The sequence below is a fragment of the Mandrillus leucophaeus genome, unplaced genomic scaffold (assembly GCF_000951045.1).
Source record: "Mandrillus leucophaeus isolate KB7577 unplaced genomic scaffold, Mleu.le_1.0 Scaffold773, whole genome shotgun sequence".
Classification (NCBI taxonomy): Eukaryota; Metazoa; Chordata; class Mammalia; order Primates; family Cercopithecidae; genus Mandrillus; species Mandrillus leucophaeus.
Genome location: NW_012108397.1, coordinates 524,758 through 542,941, shown reverse-complemented (window position 1 = coordinate 542,941; position 18,184 = coordinate 524,758). Strand labels below are relative to the sequence as shown.

Genomic DNA, 18,184 nt, shown 5'->3' with positions numbered 1-18,184 from the left:
TGAGTCACCGCGCCCAGCCGATATTTAAATAACTTCTAACATACAAACTGCTAAGATATTTGTTAAGTTTTGGGCATTATTTTGTAATGCAGAATTTTGAATATACTTTTATAAAGAATAAGCTGATATGTGTTCCCTATTCATTCTTCATTACCACCAGGTTCTGTAACCACTGGAAAATGGGGCCAGGGACTGGGGCATATTTTGCCCTGCCCAGTGGGGGTCCAACTGGAAAAAGCCTAGAAGCCATCTGGGGAGCCTAGGAAGTCCACTTTGTGAAAATGCAAGTTTTGGAGGAAAAAGCCCAGAGATATTTATAAATAATAGACAGGGACTCACTCTGTCACCCAGGCTGGGATGCAATGGCTCGATCTCGGCTCATTGCAGCCTTGACATCCCGAGCTCAAGGGATGCTGCAGCCTCATCCTCTGGAGTAGCTGGGACTATAGGCGTGTGCCACCACACTTGGCTAATTTTTGGCCCAGAGGTATTTTAAAAATCATTTTGTCAAATGACTGATGTCCCCCACGGTTCAGGCTCGCTCTGCCTGGATTCCCCAGGAGCCCAGGTTGAGTGACAGGTATGACATGTGTCACAGGTGCAGGGCGGCTCCTGGACTGCAGGCTCATGCTGTGGTGGGGAAGGGTGCCACAGAGCTCCCCGGGTGTGGGGAGCTGCACTACCCCTCAGGATCTGCAGCTCTGGTACAGCCGGGGGTTTGACTGCAGGGCCAGTGGAGGTGATTCGGTTCCTGACTTGGCCAGGAAGAGGAAGGGAGAGCTGGCGCTGGACAGCAGCCGGTTTCTGCTCTGATTCCCCCGCTGATTCCTCTCTAGGGGTGAGCTTTCTGGGCCTGCGGGCAAAAGGCTGATGCGAATAGACTCAGTCACGAAAGTGACGCAGTGCAAGGCTGTGTCAGAGGCTACTGGTGGGCGAGGGGCCTTGAAACCAGGCCCAGATGACGCTCTGAAGATGCCCCCCAGGGAGAAGGCCCAGCTGCTTGGTGGTAGCCCCTCACTGCTCAGATAGTGGAGTGGTTCAGGGCACAAACTCTGTAGCCAAAACTCCATAGTTTGAGGCCCAGTTCTACAGTCTCCTGGCTCCATGACCTCAGATGAGTTACTCAACCTGTTTTCTCATCAGTGACAGGCTGTTGGGAGGGTTAACTGAGTTAATATGTGTAAATTGCATAGCATGGACCCTGGCCTGTGTTAGCTACTATTATTGTTATTGTTATTATTGGTTACAGCTGTTTTAGCCTGCCAATGTGGGTAGGAGGAGCACACAGACGGGCCACTGAGTACAGTCATGCAGGTTGTGTACTGAAAAACCAGGACACCATTCACGTGGTAGCCTGGAGAACGGCACCTTCTGCAGTAATGCAGTGCACAACCTGTGCAGCTGGTATGCTGGCCCTGGATGCCCTGGGCAGCCATACTCCAATTTCTGACTAATAGGTACCATTTGAAGTTGGAGCAAGGTCCTGGAGAAGATTATTTATTTATTTATTTATTTTTGAGATGGAGTCTCACTCTGTCACCCAGGTTGGAGTGCAGTGGTGCAAACTCAGCTCACTGCAAGCTCCAACTCCCGGGTTCACACCATTCTCCTGCCTCAGCCTCCCTGGAGAAGATTCTTTTAACAAAGGAGGTACGGTGGCTTTTGAGTGGAGCTACGAAGACCCAAATAAGGTGTGGCCTGGCTCTTGAGAAGGTCCCAGGATGAGGCACAATAGCTAGGATGCTGGCCAAGTTATTCCTCTCTGGGCCAAAGTTTTTTGCCATGTGTCCAGCATGAGAGATGGGGTTCATTTTGAGAGGGCAAAAAGGCTTTATTCTTGTATGCCAACTGCGATTGACTGGCCGTGGCTATCTGAGGCTATGTAAAGTGAGAAATCAGAGGCCACTTTGGGATAGGCAGGAAGGGCTCTTCAATTGATTTGTGATGTCTGCATGGGGCCAGGGAGAGGGGAGTAGGGGCATGCGTGTGGCCACACTTGCCCTCCTCAGATCAGCTCAGCGATTCTAATCCTGGCAACCCTTTAGAATCACCCGAGGAGATTTAAATACACTTCGATTCCAGGAATATGGCCTGGCATGAGTATTTTTTTCCCCTAAGGTGTGGTCAGGCTGAGAACTGCTGGGGTAGATGGCCCTAAGCTCCTTGTCACCCAGGGCTTTCCCGGCCTTCCCAATCCTACCACATCCACTTGCATCCTCACTCACTGGCGGCTCATTTTAACCTCAGCACGCTCTCTGTATTACATAGCTTTATGCTTTCTTCCTGCAGAGGTGGGAGGGGACTTAAAAGCCAGTCCTCCATCAGTCTTAGTGCTGGGGAGAACTTTTTTTTCAGTTGGGAAATAGAGGTTGAGGGTACTGATTATGTCAGGCTTTGGGGTAACCTGGGTATCCTCTTCTTGGGACATACAGTGGAGTCTCACTGGGGGAGGCCTGAGTTTTGTATCTGGGGGGGTTCTCTTGGGGCTAGGAAAAGCCTGGCTCACTCTGGCTTCAATCAAGGAAGCCTGTGGCTCCCTCTCTGTCTCCCTGAAGTTCCTCTCGGTCCTCCAGGGAGGGTGGGATCATGGGACGTGCAGAGGCCCACTGAGGTCTGCGGGAAGTAACATGCCCCAATGCACAGGCTCCTCTGGGGCCTCTGGAAGGAGCTCAGGGGGAGAAGGAAGCAGATGAAAGCTGACTGGGGCCACTAAGCTCCACAATGCAGGGTGCCAGGTGGGGGGTGGTGCATTTGGACCACAGGGCAGCCCTCCGAATTACAGTCAGGGCAGCAGAGGCGAGATGCTTCTGGGAGGCGACCCCAGCTCGGCCCCCCAAGGGCCCCGAATCCAGCCAGCTTTCCTCGGCCCCTCCCATCCCCCCTCCCAGAACCCAGCCCTGGAAGTCCAAGGAGCAGGTCGTGCCAGCCTGTGCCTCCCAGAGGGGCACAGCCTCCCACCCGGAGCCAAATAGAAGCAATCAAATAACATAGAATTCGATAATATTTTAAAATAAGCTTTATTTAGATTTTTTTTTAATATTTTATATTTGCATCCATGCCTTCGAGAAGCCTTTCCCACGGGAAAGGTTATTTTCATCTAATGTTACCCATAACTCATTCGCTATTTGACGTAGTTCTCTTAAATAAATCATCCTTTAGTAACTCTTAGAATTATCTCCTAATTTACAAAAACTGAAATGAAAAGGAACTACTAAATCATTACCAGGAGTGGTTGCAATCTTATTTTCTTGTAAGTAAAGGGAAAACAATAAAAATCAACCAAAAATGAAATTCATGGGCGAGAAAAGTATTTTCTAAAATCTCTCTCCATGGAGAAAGATGTCAGCTCGGGTCGCTCCCCCTCACCCCTAGGCTCGGTTAAACAGTTTGGCCAAAGGAGGACAGAAGAGTCCTTATGAGGGCCTCTGCCTGCTTGCTCTTTGCTGACCTTTGGACCAGGTCAGAAGGAAAGTGTGGTTTGTTCTTGAGGCTTTGGACACAATGTCCCATCCCTTCTGATAGAGACACTCTAGCATTTGAAAATCTCTAGCTTCTTTTTAAGAGCTGAAAATGTTACCATTAGCAGAAAGCACAACTACTGTTGTCTAGAGGTGTGGGTTGAGCTGTTAGTTGTTAAGGATGGGCAGAAGCAAAAGAAAAAGGAAATTGAGTCTTAGGCCTTGGGCAGACCTAGCTGAGCAGCTCACACGTCCTCCGTCCCCCAGTATTAAAATGCACACAGTTCCTTTGCTGGTGAAGCCTCTTTGGGGCCAACGCCACCCCCGGAATAGGCAGACGTTCCTGCCAGCCCTCCTCTCCTGGGGTGGGTAGGCTCAGGCTGCCGTGACAAGTTGGGGCACAGAGTCCAAGGGATCCTGGGAGGTTCTAAGTGTGGACGATGGAACCAACGAGAATGGGGAGAGTGGAGGGCTCAGGTGCTGGACTCTGTGTCCCCACTGTGGCCCTCCTCTTGAAGTGGGTGCCTCCCCTAATGACACCTGCCTGGCCCACCTGCATCGTAAACCCAGGACAAGAAAGACACAGCTGCAGGGAGGAACAGATGCCGCTGGAGGCCCCTCGGGGAACAGACTCAGGCCAGGGTCCCACTGGTCGTACCCTTGGATGTGCGGCAGGCTGTCTCGCCCTGAACTCAACCTCTCTCAAAACACAGACTCAAAGAAGAGGATCATGACTGTCAGCACGCTGCTCACTGAGGTCGCGTTCTGTATGTCACATAAATAAATATAGAGAGAAAGGCCCGGAGGGAGCTCTGGGTGGGAAGAAGGTGGAGGATACTTTCATGCATGGGCAGGAGAATGGGAGAGACAGAGAGACAGGGAGAGAGAAGAGAGAACAGAAAAAGCAAGCTTTGAAATCCAATGGTCCCTGGGTTCTGGCCACCCTAAACTACTTTGCACAGTTGGGTAGCAGCATGATAACAGAACAGACAAGTCAACAGAGACACCCACCTCCCGCCCACCCCATGGAAAAATAGACATTCCAATATTTATGTAATAATTTAGATAGAATAAGTTTTCAGCATTTGTGCAAATAAATTAAACGAAACAATTTTCTTCTTTTTTTTTTTTTCATAAAGAAAGAAACGGCAACGCAATTTAAAAACCGGTAGGCCGTTAAAAAGAGCCCGTTTGACCTCTGACAAACCCAGCCAAGACAAGGCCTCTTGGCCGGGCTCCCGAGTCTCTGTGGAGAGCGGACCTTACCCTGACGACGATGGCGTTTTGTGGTTAAAGTGACTTGGACGCACCCCCAGGACAGGGTCTGGTCCCACACGTTCACACCAGCGGGGCGGGAGGGGGGACATCAAAAACAGACCACATCCTCTGCCAGACGGGCTCCAGGAGTAGCGGTTCGGACGAGGGACATACAAGCACAGAGTGCACAATAGTTTTGTTATTTACAAATACACAGCAGTCCTTCAAGTTTTCAAGTTTCATAAAAAGGAGGAGGGGAGGAGAAAGGGGGAAAAAACAAAAACAAAAACAAAGCGACGAACCAAACAAAAAGAAAAAAAAAAAAAGAAAATCGAACATTGAAGAAAAATAATAAACCAGATTAACAACACAACGGTATCGCTCCAAAGACGACAGAGAGTTGACAGGTTCACACACGGTTTGCGGTATGTACATCAATTACAGAGGTGGCGACGCAGGGGAGAGAGGTTCACACTCGTGTTTTCGCTTATTAGAGGCGCTTGGCCACACCCAGCACCCGTGTGTGCCAGCGCACACGTGCACACGCACCCCACGCACGGCCACATGCGCACCCACGCTCGCTTGCACGCACGCCCACACGCACAGACACGCCTGCGGGCAGCAGGCGCAGGGGAGCGCGTATCACCAGTCCGCGTCCTCCTCTATGTAATAATCAGGGGCGGTACCATCAAAGAGGCCGGGGTCGAGGGACTTCCGCTGCTTCCCTCTGGCGAAGACGCGGGAGATGGAGCCGAATCCCATCTTCTCTTTCTTCTTTTTCCGTTTTTGGTCTTCAAGATCCTCTAGTGACTGAGGAGTCAGGAGCCACGTGGCAGAGGGTGGGGGAGAAGGAGAAAGGCGAGCTTAGCTGGGGTGCAGACAGCAGTGGATGGGATCCGGGGCGGGGAAGGCCTCTCTGAGTTTTAAGCCAGTGGGGTCAGGGACGGGCTGGGATGGTTAAGCCACCTCCAGGGCTGGAATGCCAAGGCCAGCCCCTCATTCACTGAGCAAACATGGGTCAGTCACAGAGCCTCTCAGGGACAACAGTAAGACCCTTCCAAGATTGCCACGAGGATGTTGCTAAAGAGAGGATAAAGACCCTGAGAACAGGCCAGGCCTGGTGGCTCACACTTGTAATTCCAGCACTTTGGGAGGCCGAGGCGGGTGGATCACCTGGGGTCGGGAGTTCGAGACCAGCCTGGTTAACATGATGAAACCCGGTCTCTACTAAAAATACAAAATTAGCCAGGCGTGGTGATAGGCACCTGTAATCCCAGCTGCTTGAGAGGCTGAGGCAGGAGAATCACTTGAACCCAGGAGACGGAGGCTGTGGTGAGCCAGGATCGTGCCACTGCACTGCAGCCTGGGCGACAGAGTGAGACTCCATCTCAAAAAAAAAAGAAAAAAGAAAAAGACTCCAAGGACGGTGTCTGGTGTACCACAGGCATTCAGTCTATGTGAGCAGCTGTGGTCATTTGTACTATAACAACATTGTTTAAATTATATTGTTTAAATTCCATTTGCCCACAACTTTCAGGTGCTTCTTGAGGGCTTGTAGGAGGATGTCCATGCACTCGGCCACTGACCGTGGTCATGTCCACGATGCGAGGCCATAGGGAGGAAAGGCGGCCACAGGCTCTGTCTGCCGTGTCAGGGCACTAAGCACACAGTGACATGGGCAAGGGGGCCTGGGAGAGTCCGGAAAATGTGGAGGAGTCTGGAGCCTGCGTCAGCCGAGGACAAGGGCTCGGCACTTGCCCTGGACAGGAGACCGTATGGCCACTGCGGGTTCCAGTTCCAATCATGACTCTACCTGTGGAACCCTGGAAAGCACCCCAGCTGCTCTGAGACGCTTTCTTGTCTGTGACGTGGGAAAAGAATATTAGATGGTGGTGGTGGTGGTGGTGGTAAGGTCTACTCTGCCCTCCTGTTAGGGACGCTACAGGCATCTAGGTGGTATCTGCAGGAGAGTTTTGCAAACCGCCAAGTGCTTCACACAAAGACATATGGTGGCATCATGCATAACTGGGGCGGAGCTTAGACTAGACTCATGGTTCCCCAAATACTTAGGGATTTCCTGAATTCCAGGCCCCACCCTGTACCTGGTGGATCAGAACCTCTAGGGCAAATGGCCCAGGAATCTGCATTTGAACCACTTCCCTGGTGGTCTCCGATGCAGATGGGTGCTGTGCAGACCCACAGGTGGGGACCCCAGGACTAGAAAGAAGACTTCGGAGACCCCTGCAGACCCTCAGATTCACGTTGTTTGTCCTCCCTGCAGCCCCCTCCTCACTCTGATGACAGAATATCAAAAATGTTAAGAATGAATCAAGTTTCTAGCAGCACAAACAGCCCACTGCCTGGGCTATGAGCTTTTCAATAATAATGGGGATTTTATAGAGGTGGCTGCCAGGGTAAGCCATGGCTAGGGCATCAGGACAGGGGACACGTGTGCACTCAGCAGCTCCACAGCCCTGCAGGGCACAGGGCCAGGTGGGCCCAGGTGCTGAGCCTGGCTCAGGCCCCAGCCCACCTGAGACTCTGGATGTGGCATAAATCCTCTCCACGTTGGGTGTGCAGCATGGATGTGGGCTCAGGGGAACAGAGAGTGAAGTCGCAGTCAAGGTGGGGTGGAGGGAGGGCCCAAGTGACCAGGGAGGGCACACCTACCTGTACAATAGGGTTGTGCAGGTTCTTCTGAACTGGGCCGGGACTGTCGCCCTGTAGCCAGAGGAGAAGAGGAAGATGAAACAGCGGAGACATGTGACACAGGAGAGCAGAGGTGGCCCGTGCAGTGTGGGGCCTTCCGTAGAAGGATGCCATCCCTCAGGGACCACCCTGCCTCTGAAGTCGGGAGCCCACCCCCCATCTCCTGAAGCAGATACCCCCAGATGGCTTATTGTTGGGGCCTAGAATTTCCCCAGAGGCCCTGGGGTCCTCTCCTGCCTGGTCTGGCCTCTCAACCCCCAACATCTTCTGACCAACAAATCAGCCACTCCAGGGCGTCTAAGTTCCTGTCCCCATCAGTCCACTGACTTAGAGCTAGAGCTTGGTTAGACTTGGTGCTTTTCATAAAGAAATGTAGTTTTATAGAAAAAGCACAAAATAAAGAATGTTGGGACAGAAACAAACTTAGGAGACCATGTAGCCTCTGTCTTCCCCTACAACCAACACAGTGAATCTCTCTTTGTGCAGAGGCAGGCAGGACTCGTTAGCCCTATTCACAGATATCAACAGAGGCAGCAGACAGTCCACTACCATGGAGCTAATTAGATGCAGAGCTACAACTCGAAGTGGGGACTGTCAGATTCCTCCTGGCACAGTGCTCCTTCCAGGCAGGAGTTCCAGGGTAATGCACACTTGGTCCTGAGCTTTGGGCTGCCCCAGAAGAGGTCTGAGCTCCTTCCCTTTTTCCTAGGGGGCCTCAGACAGGTCCCTAGGATGGGCAGGTAGGATATTTCCATTGTGTTGCCAGCTCTGCCCTAGGTGGGTACAGAGGGAAGCCTTAATAGCCTGCAGGGGTACAAAAGCCTTCACTACATCCCAGAATCAGTCTGTCCTGCCCGGAGCCCACAGATCCTTTGGATCAAAACAGTCATTACTAGGGAGATGCCTGGTGGTTATTTCTGACTCCTGGTGGTTATTTCTGGAATTGCAAGCATAATGAATGCCAAGGTCCATCAACCTTCTCCAACCTCTCTATGCTGAGTCCTTACTTCTGCTCTAAATTAGTGGCCAGAGGGTGAGAGGATGAGGCAGTCGTTAGTCCAGGCTGTACTATTCTTGCTGGTGGAGGTCAGATGCCCAAGGCAAAGGGTTACCTGTAGCTATTTTCGGGCTCTTCCTGGCTTACCTTTGTGCACACCTGTTGAGATGGGGGGATAAAAGGGGTTGAAGAAGTGAGGGAATTTAATGAATGGTAGTTTAGTCTTCAGTCTCAAGGTTTGCAAACAGAACCCATTCTGAAGGCAGCTAAAATAGTTCCAATCTGGATAGGAACATCTTTGCCAAATCTATGGGTAAAGAGAATGGGGCCTGCTCACTGAAACGCCTGTATGCAGGCAAATCAAAGCACCCATTTCCTGGCAGCAGGCATGTGCCAAGGCTATGGTGGGCAAAAGGCCAGGGCTGGGTCAAGTGCAATTCAAGAGGCCTTTGGAGAACTCCTTCTGCAGAATGAGATTTTTCCAGCAGCATTTCTGCTGCCAGAGTCCCCATGGGCCCACCATGAGAAGGCAAAATATGGCCATGGGAGGAAGGTATTCTCAATTGGGATGAGAATGGTGCAGGGACACTGCTGGTTCTAGATGTAATTCCACAGTGGTCCTTCAGAATCAGGGAATGGATATCAGAGACCCCTCTAGTGGCCCAGCTTCCTTGCCTTGGTTCTGTTAGTCAAGATAGCCTTTGTCAGTAGGATTCTCTCCTGGGGACAAGAGAAGAACATACTGCTTCCTTAAAGCACCAGTATAAAATAGAGACTCCCGCTGGGTGCAGTGGCTCATGCTTATAATCCCAGCACTTTGGGAGGCTGAGATCAGGTGTTCAAGATCGCCTGAGGTCAGGTGTTCAAGACAAGCCTGGCCAACATGGTGAAATCTCATCTCTACTAAAAATACAAAAATTAGCCGGGTGTGGTGGCAGGCACCTGTAATGTTGGCTGCTCAGGAGGCTGAGGTAGGACAATTGTTTGAACCTGGGAGGTAGAGGCTGCAGTGAGCTGAGACTGCGTCAATGAACTCCAGCCTGGGTGACAAGAGTGAAATTCCATCACACACACACAAAAATAAATAAAATAAAACAATAAAAAGAGAATCCCAGCCTTGAGCAGGGCTCCAGGCAGCAAATGACCTTTTTCCCACTCTGAGGAGGCCGTCTAAGGTCCCCGGGTCAGCAATCCCTGCCGCCCACCTCAGCAGACTGAGGTAGCTTCTCTGAATTTTAGTCTTAGCTATTTTTATAAGCACTTCTCATTGTTATTGTGGATTGAAAAAAATGGTTCCATCATTATGACTCATCTATAGGAAAGTGATTGATTTTTACACATTGATTTCCAAGCAGCACTGTTATGTACATGCTTATTATTCGTTCTAATAGCTTTTCAAGTTATTCTCTTGAGTTTTCCAGGTAGAGAATCATGTCATTGGCAACTAATGGTTTTGTCCAATGTGTTCACCTCATTTCTTTTTTATTATCTATTTCGCTGGTTAATAAAGTGGCATTAACTGTGTTTTGGGAAAAGCCATCTTGTGCATTTCAGGATCTAACCCTGTGATGTCTCTGTCTTTAGGATATGGTAGAAGGGAGCCTCTGCATTACCAACTGTGTGACAGAACACGAATTCAAGGTGGTCTCCACACCCGGACCCCAATATTTCATGTTAGAGCCTGGACATGGCTTCCGACTGTCCTCAGAAGCTCGACCCATCTTCATTTACTCCCTCACTGTTGCAGAGCCCATCTGTCTGCCCCACTAGTCATCAAGAGCTAGGCAGCTAGGGTCTCTGCCTCCTGGGAGCTGGTGCCCAGCATGCAATCACAAGTGTTTGATGAAATAAGCAAAGGAAACAAACTTAGACCATATTCACACGCCTCTCCAGAGGCGATTCATGCCAAGACTCCTGGATCAGGATGGAGAGCTGGCTCTAAAGGGAAATGAGGCTGTGCTGGGGAGGCCCTGAGCTCTGGAAGGTAATGCGTGGGAGGAGAAGCCCACAGTCCCAGACAGGGCCCACTGGGGCAGAGTTCCAGGCTGCGCCTGCGGCCGACCCAGGCCCACTTCCTCTGGATTCTCCTCACCCTCCCGGACACAAGGAGCAAACGGGCCTCATTCCTTTTTCTCCCCACATCCATCGCTTCTTGCAAAAGGAAAGAACAGAACAGGAAATGCATTCGCCAGAGTGCTCCCTGGGTGGACGAGAGGAAACAGCGAGTATGGCTTCACCCCGCCACCCCCACCCCTGTGGTTTCCGGGCAGGGCCCAGGGGCCCAGGCCCCGCTGCTGCTGGCCTTACGTTGCAGAGGGAGTGCGTCCGGTGTCGAGGGGAGTTGATGTCGCTAGGTGTGGACGACCGGTCGCCTTCGGCGGCAGATGCGTCGGAGATGACAGAGGGCTGCCGGGAGTGGCAGGGGCTCACCCTGACCGCTGGAAAGCAGGGACAGCTGGTGAGTGAGGGATGGAGAGAATGTCCTCGCCTGTGCTGCCTTGGCGGTTATTCCACCCAACATCCCCGTTCTGCAGATGGGAACACTGAGGTGTAGAAAAGGGAAGAGACTTGCCTGGTTCTCCAACCCCCTACTCCACGGCTCCACACATTCCCATAGAGCCGCTGCTGGGAAGAACCTCCCATAGCCTTTGGATCCAATGAACCCTCCTCCACCAGCATGAACGAGGAGAAGACGTGGAAGTTTTCAAGTCTTCTTCTCATTCCAAGTTCAAGTCTCCTCGTTTCCAAGTCCAATACAGGAAAGTGCTTGATGTTTATAAATGCATTTCTAAGGAGCACTGTGATGCATTAATACTTGAGTACTCTGTGACTCTGTTCACATGCTCCCACCACCTGGACATTCCTAGACCTGGTGCAATCCTAACCACTGCCCCCAATCGGTTTCCCAAATGAGAAACCTAAAGGCCACCACCACTTTCTCTCTTTCCCCCATATCCCACAACCAGTCAGTAGCAGCAGCTCCAAAACATTGCCCCAAACCTGCCTGCTTCTCTCCCACCGCACTGCCACCACTGACTCTTGCCTGGAAGACCACGCGGCCTCCTGGTGGGTCGCGTCGACTCCACTCTACACACCAGAGCATGAGCCACCAGCATCTCATCTCTCTTCCTCCTGGCCTCCAAGGTGGCCTGATGTGCCACGGCCCTGCCTACCCCAACAGCCAAGACTCGAGCCACATCAGCCTTCTGACTGCCTGAGACAGGTCATATCCCCTTGCCTTGGTCTCTGCCATTCCTGTTGCCCATCAGGGGCACCGTCATCCTCCAGGTCTCAGTCTGTCCCGAGAGGCCTTCCCCAGTAATCAGCTCTCCCTACTTTGCCTTGTTGTTTCTCATCAAAGTGACTGTTTTTGGCTGGGCATGGTGGCTCACGCCTGTAATCTCAGCACTTTGGGAGGCCAAAGAGGGAGGACTGCATGAGCCCAGGACTTCGAAACCAGCCTGGGCAACACAGCAAGACTCCATCTCTCCATCCCCCCAAAAAAGTGCCTGTTTTCTGTTGATTTCTCTCCTTGTGCTAATTACAATCTGTCATTGTTCTGCTTGTTATTTATTTATTTATTTATTTTTGAGACAGAGTCCTGCTCTGTTGCCCAGGCTGGAATGCAGTGGTGTGATCTTTGCTCACCACAACCTCTGCCTCCTGGGTTCAAGCAATTCTCCTGCCTCAGCCTCCCGAGCTGGGACTATGGGCATGTGCCACCAAATCTGGCTAATTTTTGTATTTTTAGTAAAGACAGGGTTTCACTATGTTGGCCAGGCTGGTCTTGAACTCCTGACCTCGTGATTTGCCCATCTTGGCCTCCCAAAGTGCTGGGATTATAGGCATGAGCCACCGCACCCTGCCTGCTTGTTATTTAATAGTATATTTACATGTCATATCTGTACACTGACAACATCTGTTCTGTGAGGGCAGGCGCCCAGGGTATCTTATCCTGTTGAATCCCAGAGCTTATGGTGCCTAGCACATAGTAGGTACTCAATAAATAGTGGCTGAATGAAAGGTCCAGACCAGAAGCCACAGCTCAGAAGCCCTTCCAAGTCCCCAGCAGGTTGCTCTCCTGTCTGCGGGCACTGGCACTGGATGGAGAAAGCATCTTTTGTTTGACAAGACTGGCTAAGCACCTACTATGTGCAGGCGGCATGCCAGCAGGTAGGGTAGCATTCCTGCAACACACAGTCCTTGCCGCCAATGGCCGTATGCTCTAATATAGAAGATTGGTGGCTGAAGGAGCCCTGGCTTTGGAGTCAATTCCAATCTGGGTGAGTTTAGCCTACAGGCTGTGTGACCTTGAGCATCCTGCCTGGTCCCTCTGAGCCAGGTTTGTTATGTGTGACACGGGGGTGAATGCCAGTGGTATCAATCCCAGAGAGTAGCGGCATGTATGATGTGCCTACCACAGTGCCAGGCACTGGACAGATGGGAGCAGTCATGTGACAAATGCATCAACAGCAAACCCGAGGTAGGGTAAGAGGTGCTCTGACACAGGTGAGCACCCAACTTTACAGGAGCATAGAGGACACAGGGGAGAGAGCACGGAAGGCTTCCTGGAGGAGGGGGTGTCTGATAAAATGCATGGAGAGGGTTGTATGTGAGGCAGATACTGTGGAGGAGGAAGGGCCCAGAGGGCAGATCCGTCAGCCTGTCCAGGCTTTCCCAGACCAGAGCCAGGTCCATTGAGGAGAGGCCCTGCAGAGGTAGATGAGGATGACCAAACTTGCATCTGTCACAACTTGCATCTATCACGTAAGGGCACCTACTTGCAGAAGGGACAGAGAACAGAGCAAAGTGGCCTGCAGACGTGCAACAGGACAGCAAGGAGTTTGGAGCCTGTTCCAAGGGCAGTGGGTACAGATGCTGCCCAGAGGCCAGACTTCCCTGCTGAGTGCCTGGAGCAAACACCTGTGACATTGACATCAGCCCCTCTTGGATGCCCTGTGATTGGCCAGAGCTGTCAATCAAGCAGTTCTGCTGCCTCTCCTGCCAAAGGATGCCCATGTGACTCTGATGTGGCCAATCAGAGTCCTTCTTTAGGATTTGCTATGGACACAGGGGGAAGAGATAGTTTTTCTTCCTTAAGTCTTGAGCTGTGAGGGTCTTAAACATCTGGAACTGCAGGGGACTATTTTACTTTCTTACAGAAAGAGACAGCCTAAAGATGAGGCCAAAAGGAGGTGGGCAGAGCTAAGAGATGGAGAGACATGGTCAGAGGGACCCAAATAGTGTTTGAACCTCTGGATCCAGCTACGCCTGCTGTCCATCTCTTAGATTTTTCACTGACACGAGCCCAAGGTCTCTGCCCCACACCCCCTAAGCTGCTGTAGTGTGAACAAAGAAGCTGCCTCTCCCACTGGGTCGGATGGCCTCCTGTGAAGCCCCTCGAAATCGTGGAGGTGCCAGGCCAGGGCAGGACTCACCTTGCCGGTCCGCCGGGTGAGGGGGGTGTGAGTGGTAGAGAGTCTGTTGACTCTGCCGGATGGCTGCGGTCAGCGGGAGGTCCGCCTGCACCACCCACTCCTGGTTGCCGTTGAGCACCGTCTCGCCCGGCATGGCGAGGGAATGCCGCTTGGGGACATCCTTGGTCAGCGTAGCTAAGGACTGTTTGGCCTGGAGAGAGCAGGAAGACAGGAAGAAGAAGTCACAATCAAGGGGACCTCTTGGTCAGCTGCTCGGCACCGCCCACCGCCATGGGAGAAAGCCCTGAACCTCTGCACCGGGTATTGCTAGCTCTGCATCGAGCGCCATTTGGTAAGTCAAGCACCGGCCCTGCAACTGTGTGAGGGAGGAACTGTCGTTCTCCCCGTTAAGACAGCTGGAGGTGCAAAGGCACGGAGAGGTGTGGAGCCTGCCTTGGGATCCCACAGCTCAGAAGTGGCAGAGCCAGGATCAAATCCAGACAGAGCCCAAGCTCCAAAGAACTGTGCCAGGGCCTGGCCACCTCGTCACACAACTCTAGGGGGCGCTGCTTACATAAACATGGTCCCTCTTGGTCTCCCCATCTTCTATAGTGGGATCCTAAAGTTCAGAATGGTGGAGTAATTGGCTCAAAGTCACACAACAAGTAGAAGAAGTGGAGTTTGAACCCAGTTCTGTCTGACTTTTGTCACATTTGTGTCAACTTAACTCACCTGAGAGCTCGCCTGGGGGTTACCCACCAACAGCAAAGTGAGACCAGAAATAGAGGGGGTCCCAGAACACTTCTCTTTTTTGTTTCGAGATGGAGTTTCACTCTGTTGCCCAGGCTGGAGTGCAGTGACGTGATCTCGGCTCACTGCAACCTCCGCCTCCGGGGTTCAAGCAGTTCTCCTGCCTCAACCTCATGTGTAGCTGGGATTACAGGCATGTGCTACTATACCTGGCTAATTTTTGTATTTTTAGTAGAGATGGGGTTTCACCATGTTGGCCAGGCTGGTCTCGAACTGCTGACCTCAAGTGATCCACCTGCCTCGGCCTCCCAAAGTGCTGGGATTACAGGCGTGAGCCACCGCGCTCAGCCCCAGGAACACTCTTATCACCCATTCTTTTGGATTCTCCAAGGACTAGCCAGGATTCAAGTCTGACTGTAAGAAAAAGGTGTTTTGGCTCCCATTAGCTTAACTCCTTGCAAAGTTGAAGGCTGCTTCATCTCCCTTTCACAAGGTTTTGCCAGAGAAGAGCCATGTGCACCTTCTGCAGAACTAGCAAGGAGATGGGCAGGTGCATGATCAGCCTACTTGACCAGCTCCTGCTTGAATGCAGGCTGGGGAAAGGGCAGATCCTAAGCCCAGCTCTCAGGAGCCCACGCCAAGAACATGTAAGGCAGGAGGGAGCCCAGGGACAAGTGTGGGGCTGAGCTAGGGCCGGGAGGCCACCTTGACTGGTCACACAGGTCTTCCTTTCTCTGCCCCATGTCTGAGACCTCTTTCAGCTGTGTTATCTTCCCCTAGAATATGTGGGGTTTTATTAGAAGTGATCTCAAATTCTTTTGGGGAGAAAAAGCGCAGTATTAGAAATGTGTTAATGCATATTCTTTTTTTTCTCTTTTCTTCTCTTCTTTTTTTTTTTTTTGAGATGGAGTCTCGCTCTGTTGCCCAGGCTGGAGTGTAGTGGCGCGATCTCGGTTTATTGCCACCTCCGCCTCCCAGGTTCAAGCAATTCTCCTGCCTCAGTCTCCTGAGTAGCTGGGATTACAGGTGCCTGCCACCACGCCTGGCTTATTTTTTGTATTTTTGGTAGAGACAGGGTTGCACCATGTTGGCCAGGCTGGTCTCAAACTCCTGACCTCAAGTGATCCACCCGCCTCGGCCTCCCAAAGTGTTAATGCACCTTCTTTTCATCACAGTCATTTTCTACTTTCGATTGGCTCCGCAGGCTCATCACAGGGCAGAGGAGACAGGGAGAGACCCAGGGGTCCCCTGCACTGAGGTTTTGGGTGAACACTGACGTTTTGGGAGTAGCTATAGATGGCAGAGCCACTGTGAGTGCTGGCTTTGCCTCTCATCTGAACACAGATTTAAAAAAAAAAAATCCATTTCATCGCTCCACAATCTTTCCAACCTTGCCCCAGGCCTGGAGTTCTTCCTGGCAGAGCAGAGGTTCTTGAGACAGGGTCCCATCAAGAAACGGACAGTCCTCGGCCTAATGCCTGATGCACCCTCATCACATCGACCAGCTGTGTTATTTTAGACAAGTCACTCCCTCCTCTGAGCCTCAGTTTCCCCATCTGTATAGTGAAAAGCCTGGACCAAGTGATCCTCAGGACTCCTTCCAGCTCGGACACCCTAGAAATCTGTGAAATCACTTCCGTCCCACTGACAGCTCCCAGGGAATAGAAATCCATGCCACAGAGGCTCAGCTGAGGGTGCCAGCCTTGCTTCCCAAACCTAGCTTGCCCCTGCTCTGGCCGAGAAAACCCCCTGTGCTCTGCCACCCTCACGCGCTCCATGCAACAGTGCTGGGTTGCGGGCAGGGAGTTAGGGATTATCTGTGCAGTGCTGGGTTGCGGGCAGGGAGTTAGGGATTATCTGAGCTCAACAGGTAAGAAACCAAAACTCAGAGAGGTTCAGGGACTTCTCCAGTGGGTGCAACATGCAACCTGGGTACCAAAGCCTGGCGCCTGACTGGGAGCCGAGTGTGGTTTCCCCTAAGCCCACGTTCCTGCGGGGCAAGAAAACAACCAGCACAAATGACGTGGGCCGGTTCTGTCTGCTCACCAGAGTCCCCAGCACCTGGTCTGGGGCTGGGCACATCCAGGACACATGCCGGAAGGACCTGCAGGATAAATGGAAGCAGATCCCTGCTTCACAGAGCCTTTGTTGTGTTGATGGCCCAGGGAACAGCTCTGTGGTCCTACTGTAAGAACAATGGGGTAACTTTTCTGTTTAAGGAAGGAGTGAAGCTGGGTGTGTCTCGAGCCTCTGTACATTCTCCTGCCTCAGCCTCTCGAGTAGCTGGGACTACAGGTGCCCACCACCACGCCTGGCTAATTTTTTGTATTTTTAGTAGAGACGGGGTTTCACTGTATTAGCCAGAATGGTCTCAATCTCCTGACCTCATGATCCGCCTGCCTTGGCCTCCCAAAGTGCTGGGATTACAGGTGTGAACCACCGCACCCGGCCCTTGGGAATGTCTTTATCAGCAGGCCCAGGATCATGGAGACCCACACTTCCTGAACCACCACACCCAGCCCAGATGAGTCAGTGGCTGCACCTGCCTTCCCTCCAGGTGTGCGTGCACACAGCCTCCTGGCCCTCCACACTGCTACACTTGCAGTCTTAGGGGGATGCCCCACTCCCTTGCTTCCTCCTGCCCAGTCCATCTGGCTGCCCAGAAAGTGAGACTCGGGAGAAGTGAACACCCAGGCTGGTCTGCCGTCATGCGGCAACAAACCCTCAGCTCTCCCCTCCTGCAAACACTCCCAGCTGCATGCATAGGAAGCACAGGATTGCACAAGCCAGCCCCTGAAACAGGCAGCCCTTGGAGGGAGCATGGGAGGGAGTGAGGAAGAGGCCTAGGCGGGGTGGCTCTCCTGAACCCATCCGCTTCCCTCCCAGCCAGGGTCTCATCTCTCTCTGGGCCTGGGAGTGGCATCTTCCATCTCAGTGGGCAGCTTGACATCCTTGCTACCTGACAATTGGGAGGTCCCCTACGGTTGATCCTTCAGAATCGGGTGGCTGTACCTGTAAATTCTAAAGCACGGGGATCTCTCAAACTGTCCACTCTGCCCATTCAGGATTGTAAACTTCCAAGGCAGAGCTATAATGGAGAGGAATGGCAGATGACGCATGTGAAGTTTCATCTAAAATACAAGCACCTGCTTGCACACCCACGTACCCATACACAGGCACATACACACGTATACACACACACACACACACATACACACAAAATACACACATGCACACACACACATATACACATGTGTATGCACCAATATAGTTTGGCTGTGTCCCCACCCAAATCTCATCTTGAATTGTAGCTCCCATAATCCCCACGTGTCATGGGAGGGACCTAGTGGGAGGTAATTGAATCATGGGGGTGGGTTTTTCCCGTGCTGTTCTCATGATAGTGAATGAGTCTCCTGAGATCTTATGGTTTTATAAAGGGCAGTTCCCCTGCTCAAGCTTTCTTGCCTACTGCCATGTGAGATGTGTGGCTCCTTCAACTTCCACCATGATTGTGAGGCCTCCCCAGCCATGTGGAACTGTGAGTCCATTAAGCCTCCCTTTCTTTATAAATTACCCAGTCTCAGGCATGTCTTTTT

At 51.9% G+C, this 18,184-nt stretch overlaps 1 protein-coding gene across 2 annotated transcripts in view; it reads right to left on the bottom strand.

The window, feature by feature from the left end:
* KAZN (kazrin, periplakin interacting protein) overlaps positions 1–18,184 on the bottom strand; it is a 199,700-nt gene that overhangs the window by 48,046 nt on the left and 133,470 nt on the right. Inside the window, exons 5-8 of one of the 2 annotated variants that reach the window (XM_011966784.1) lie at positions 13,860–14,049; positions 10,729–10,859; positions 7,386–7,436; positions 5,402–5,525 (exon numbers count right to left, since the gene is read on the bottom strand). In XM_011966784.1, the coding sequence (XP_011822174.1) occupies positions 5,402–5,525; positions 7,386–7,436; positions 10,729–10,859; positions 13,860–14,049 (496 nt within the window). Of the gene's footprint in view, positions 1–3,000; positions 5,526–7,385; positions 7,437–10,728; positions 10,860–13,859; positions 14,050–18,184 lie in introns of those variants that run through there. The other variant, XM_011966785.1, reaches the window with a different exon arrangement.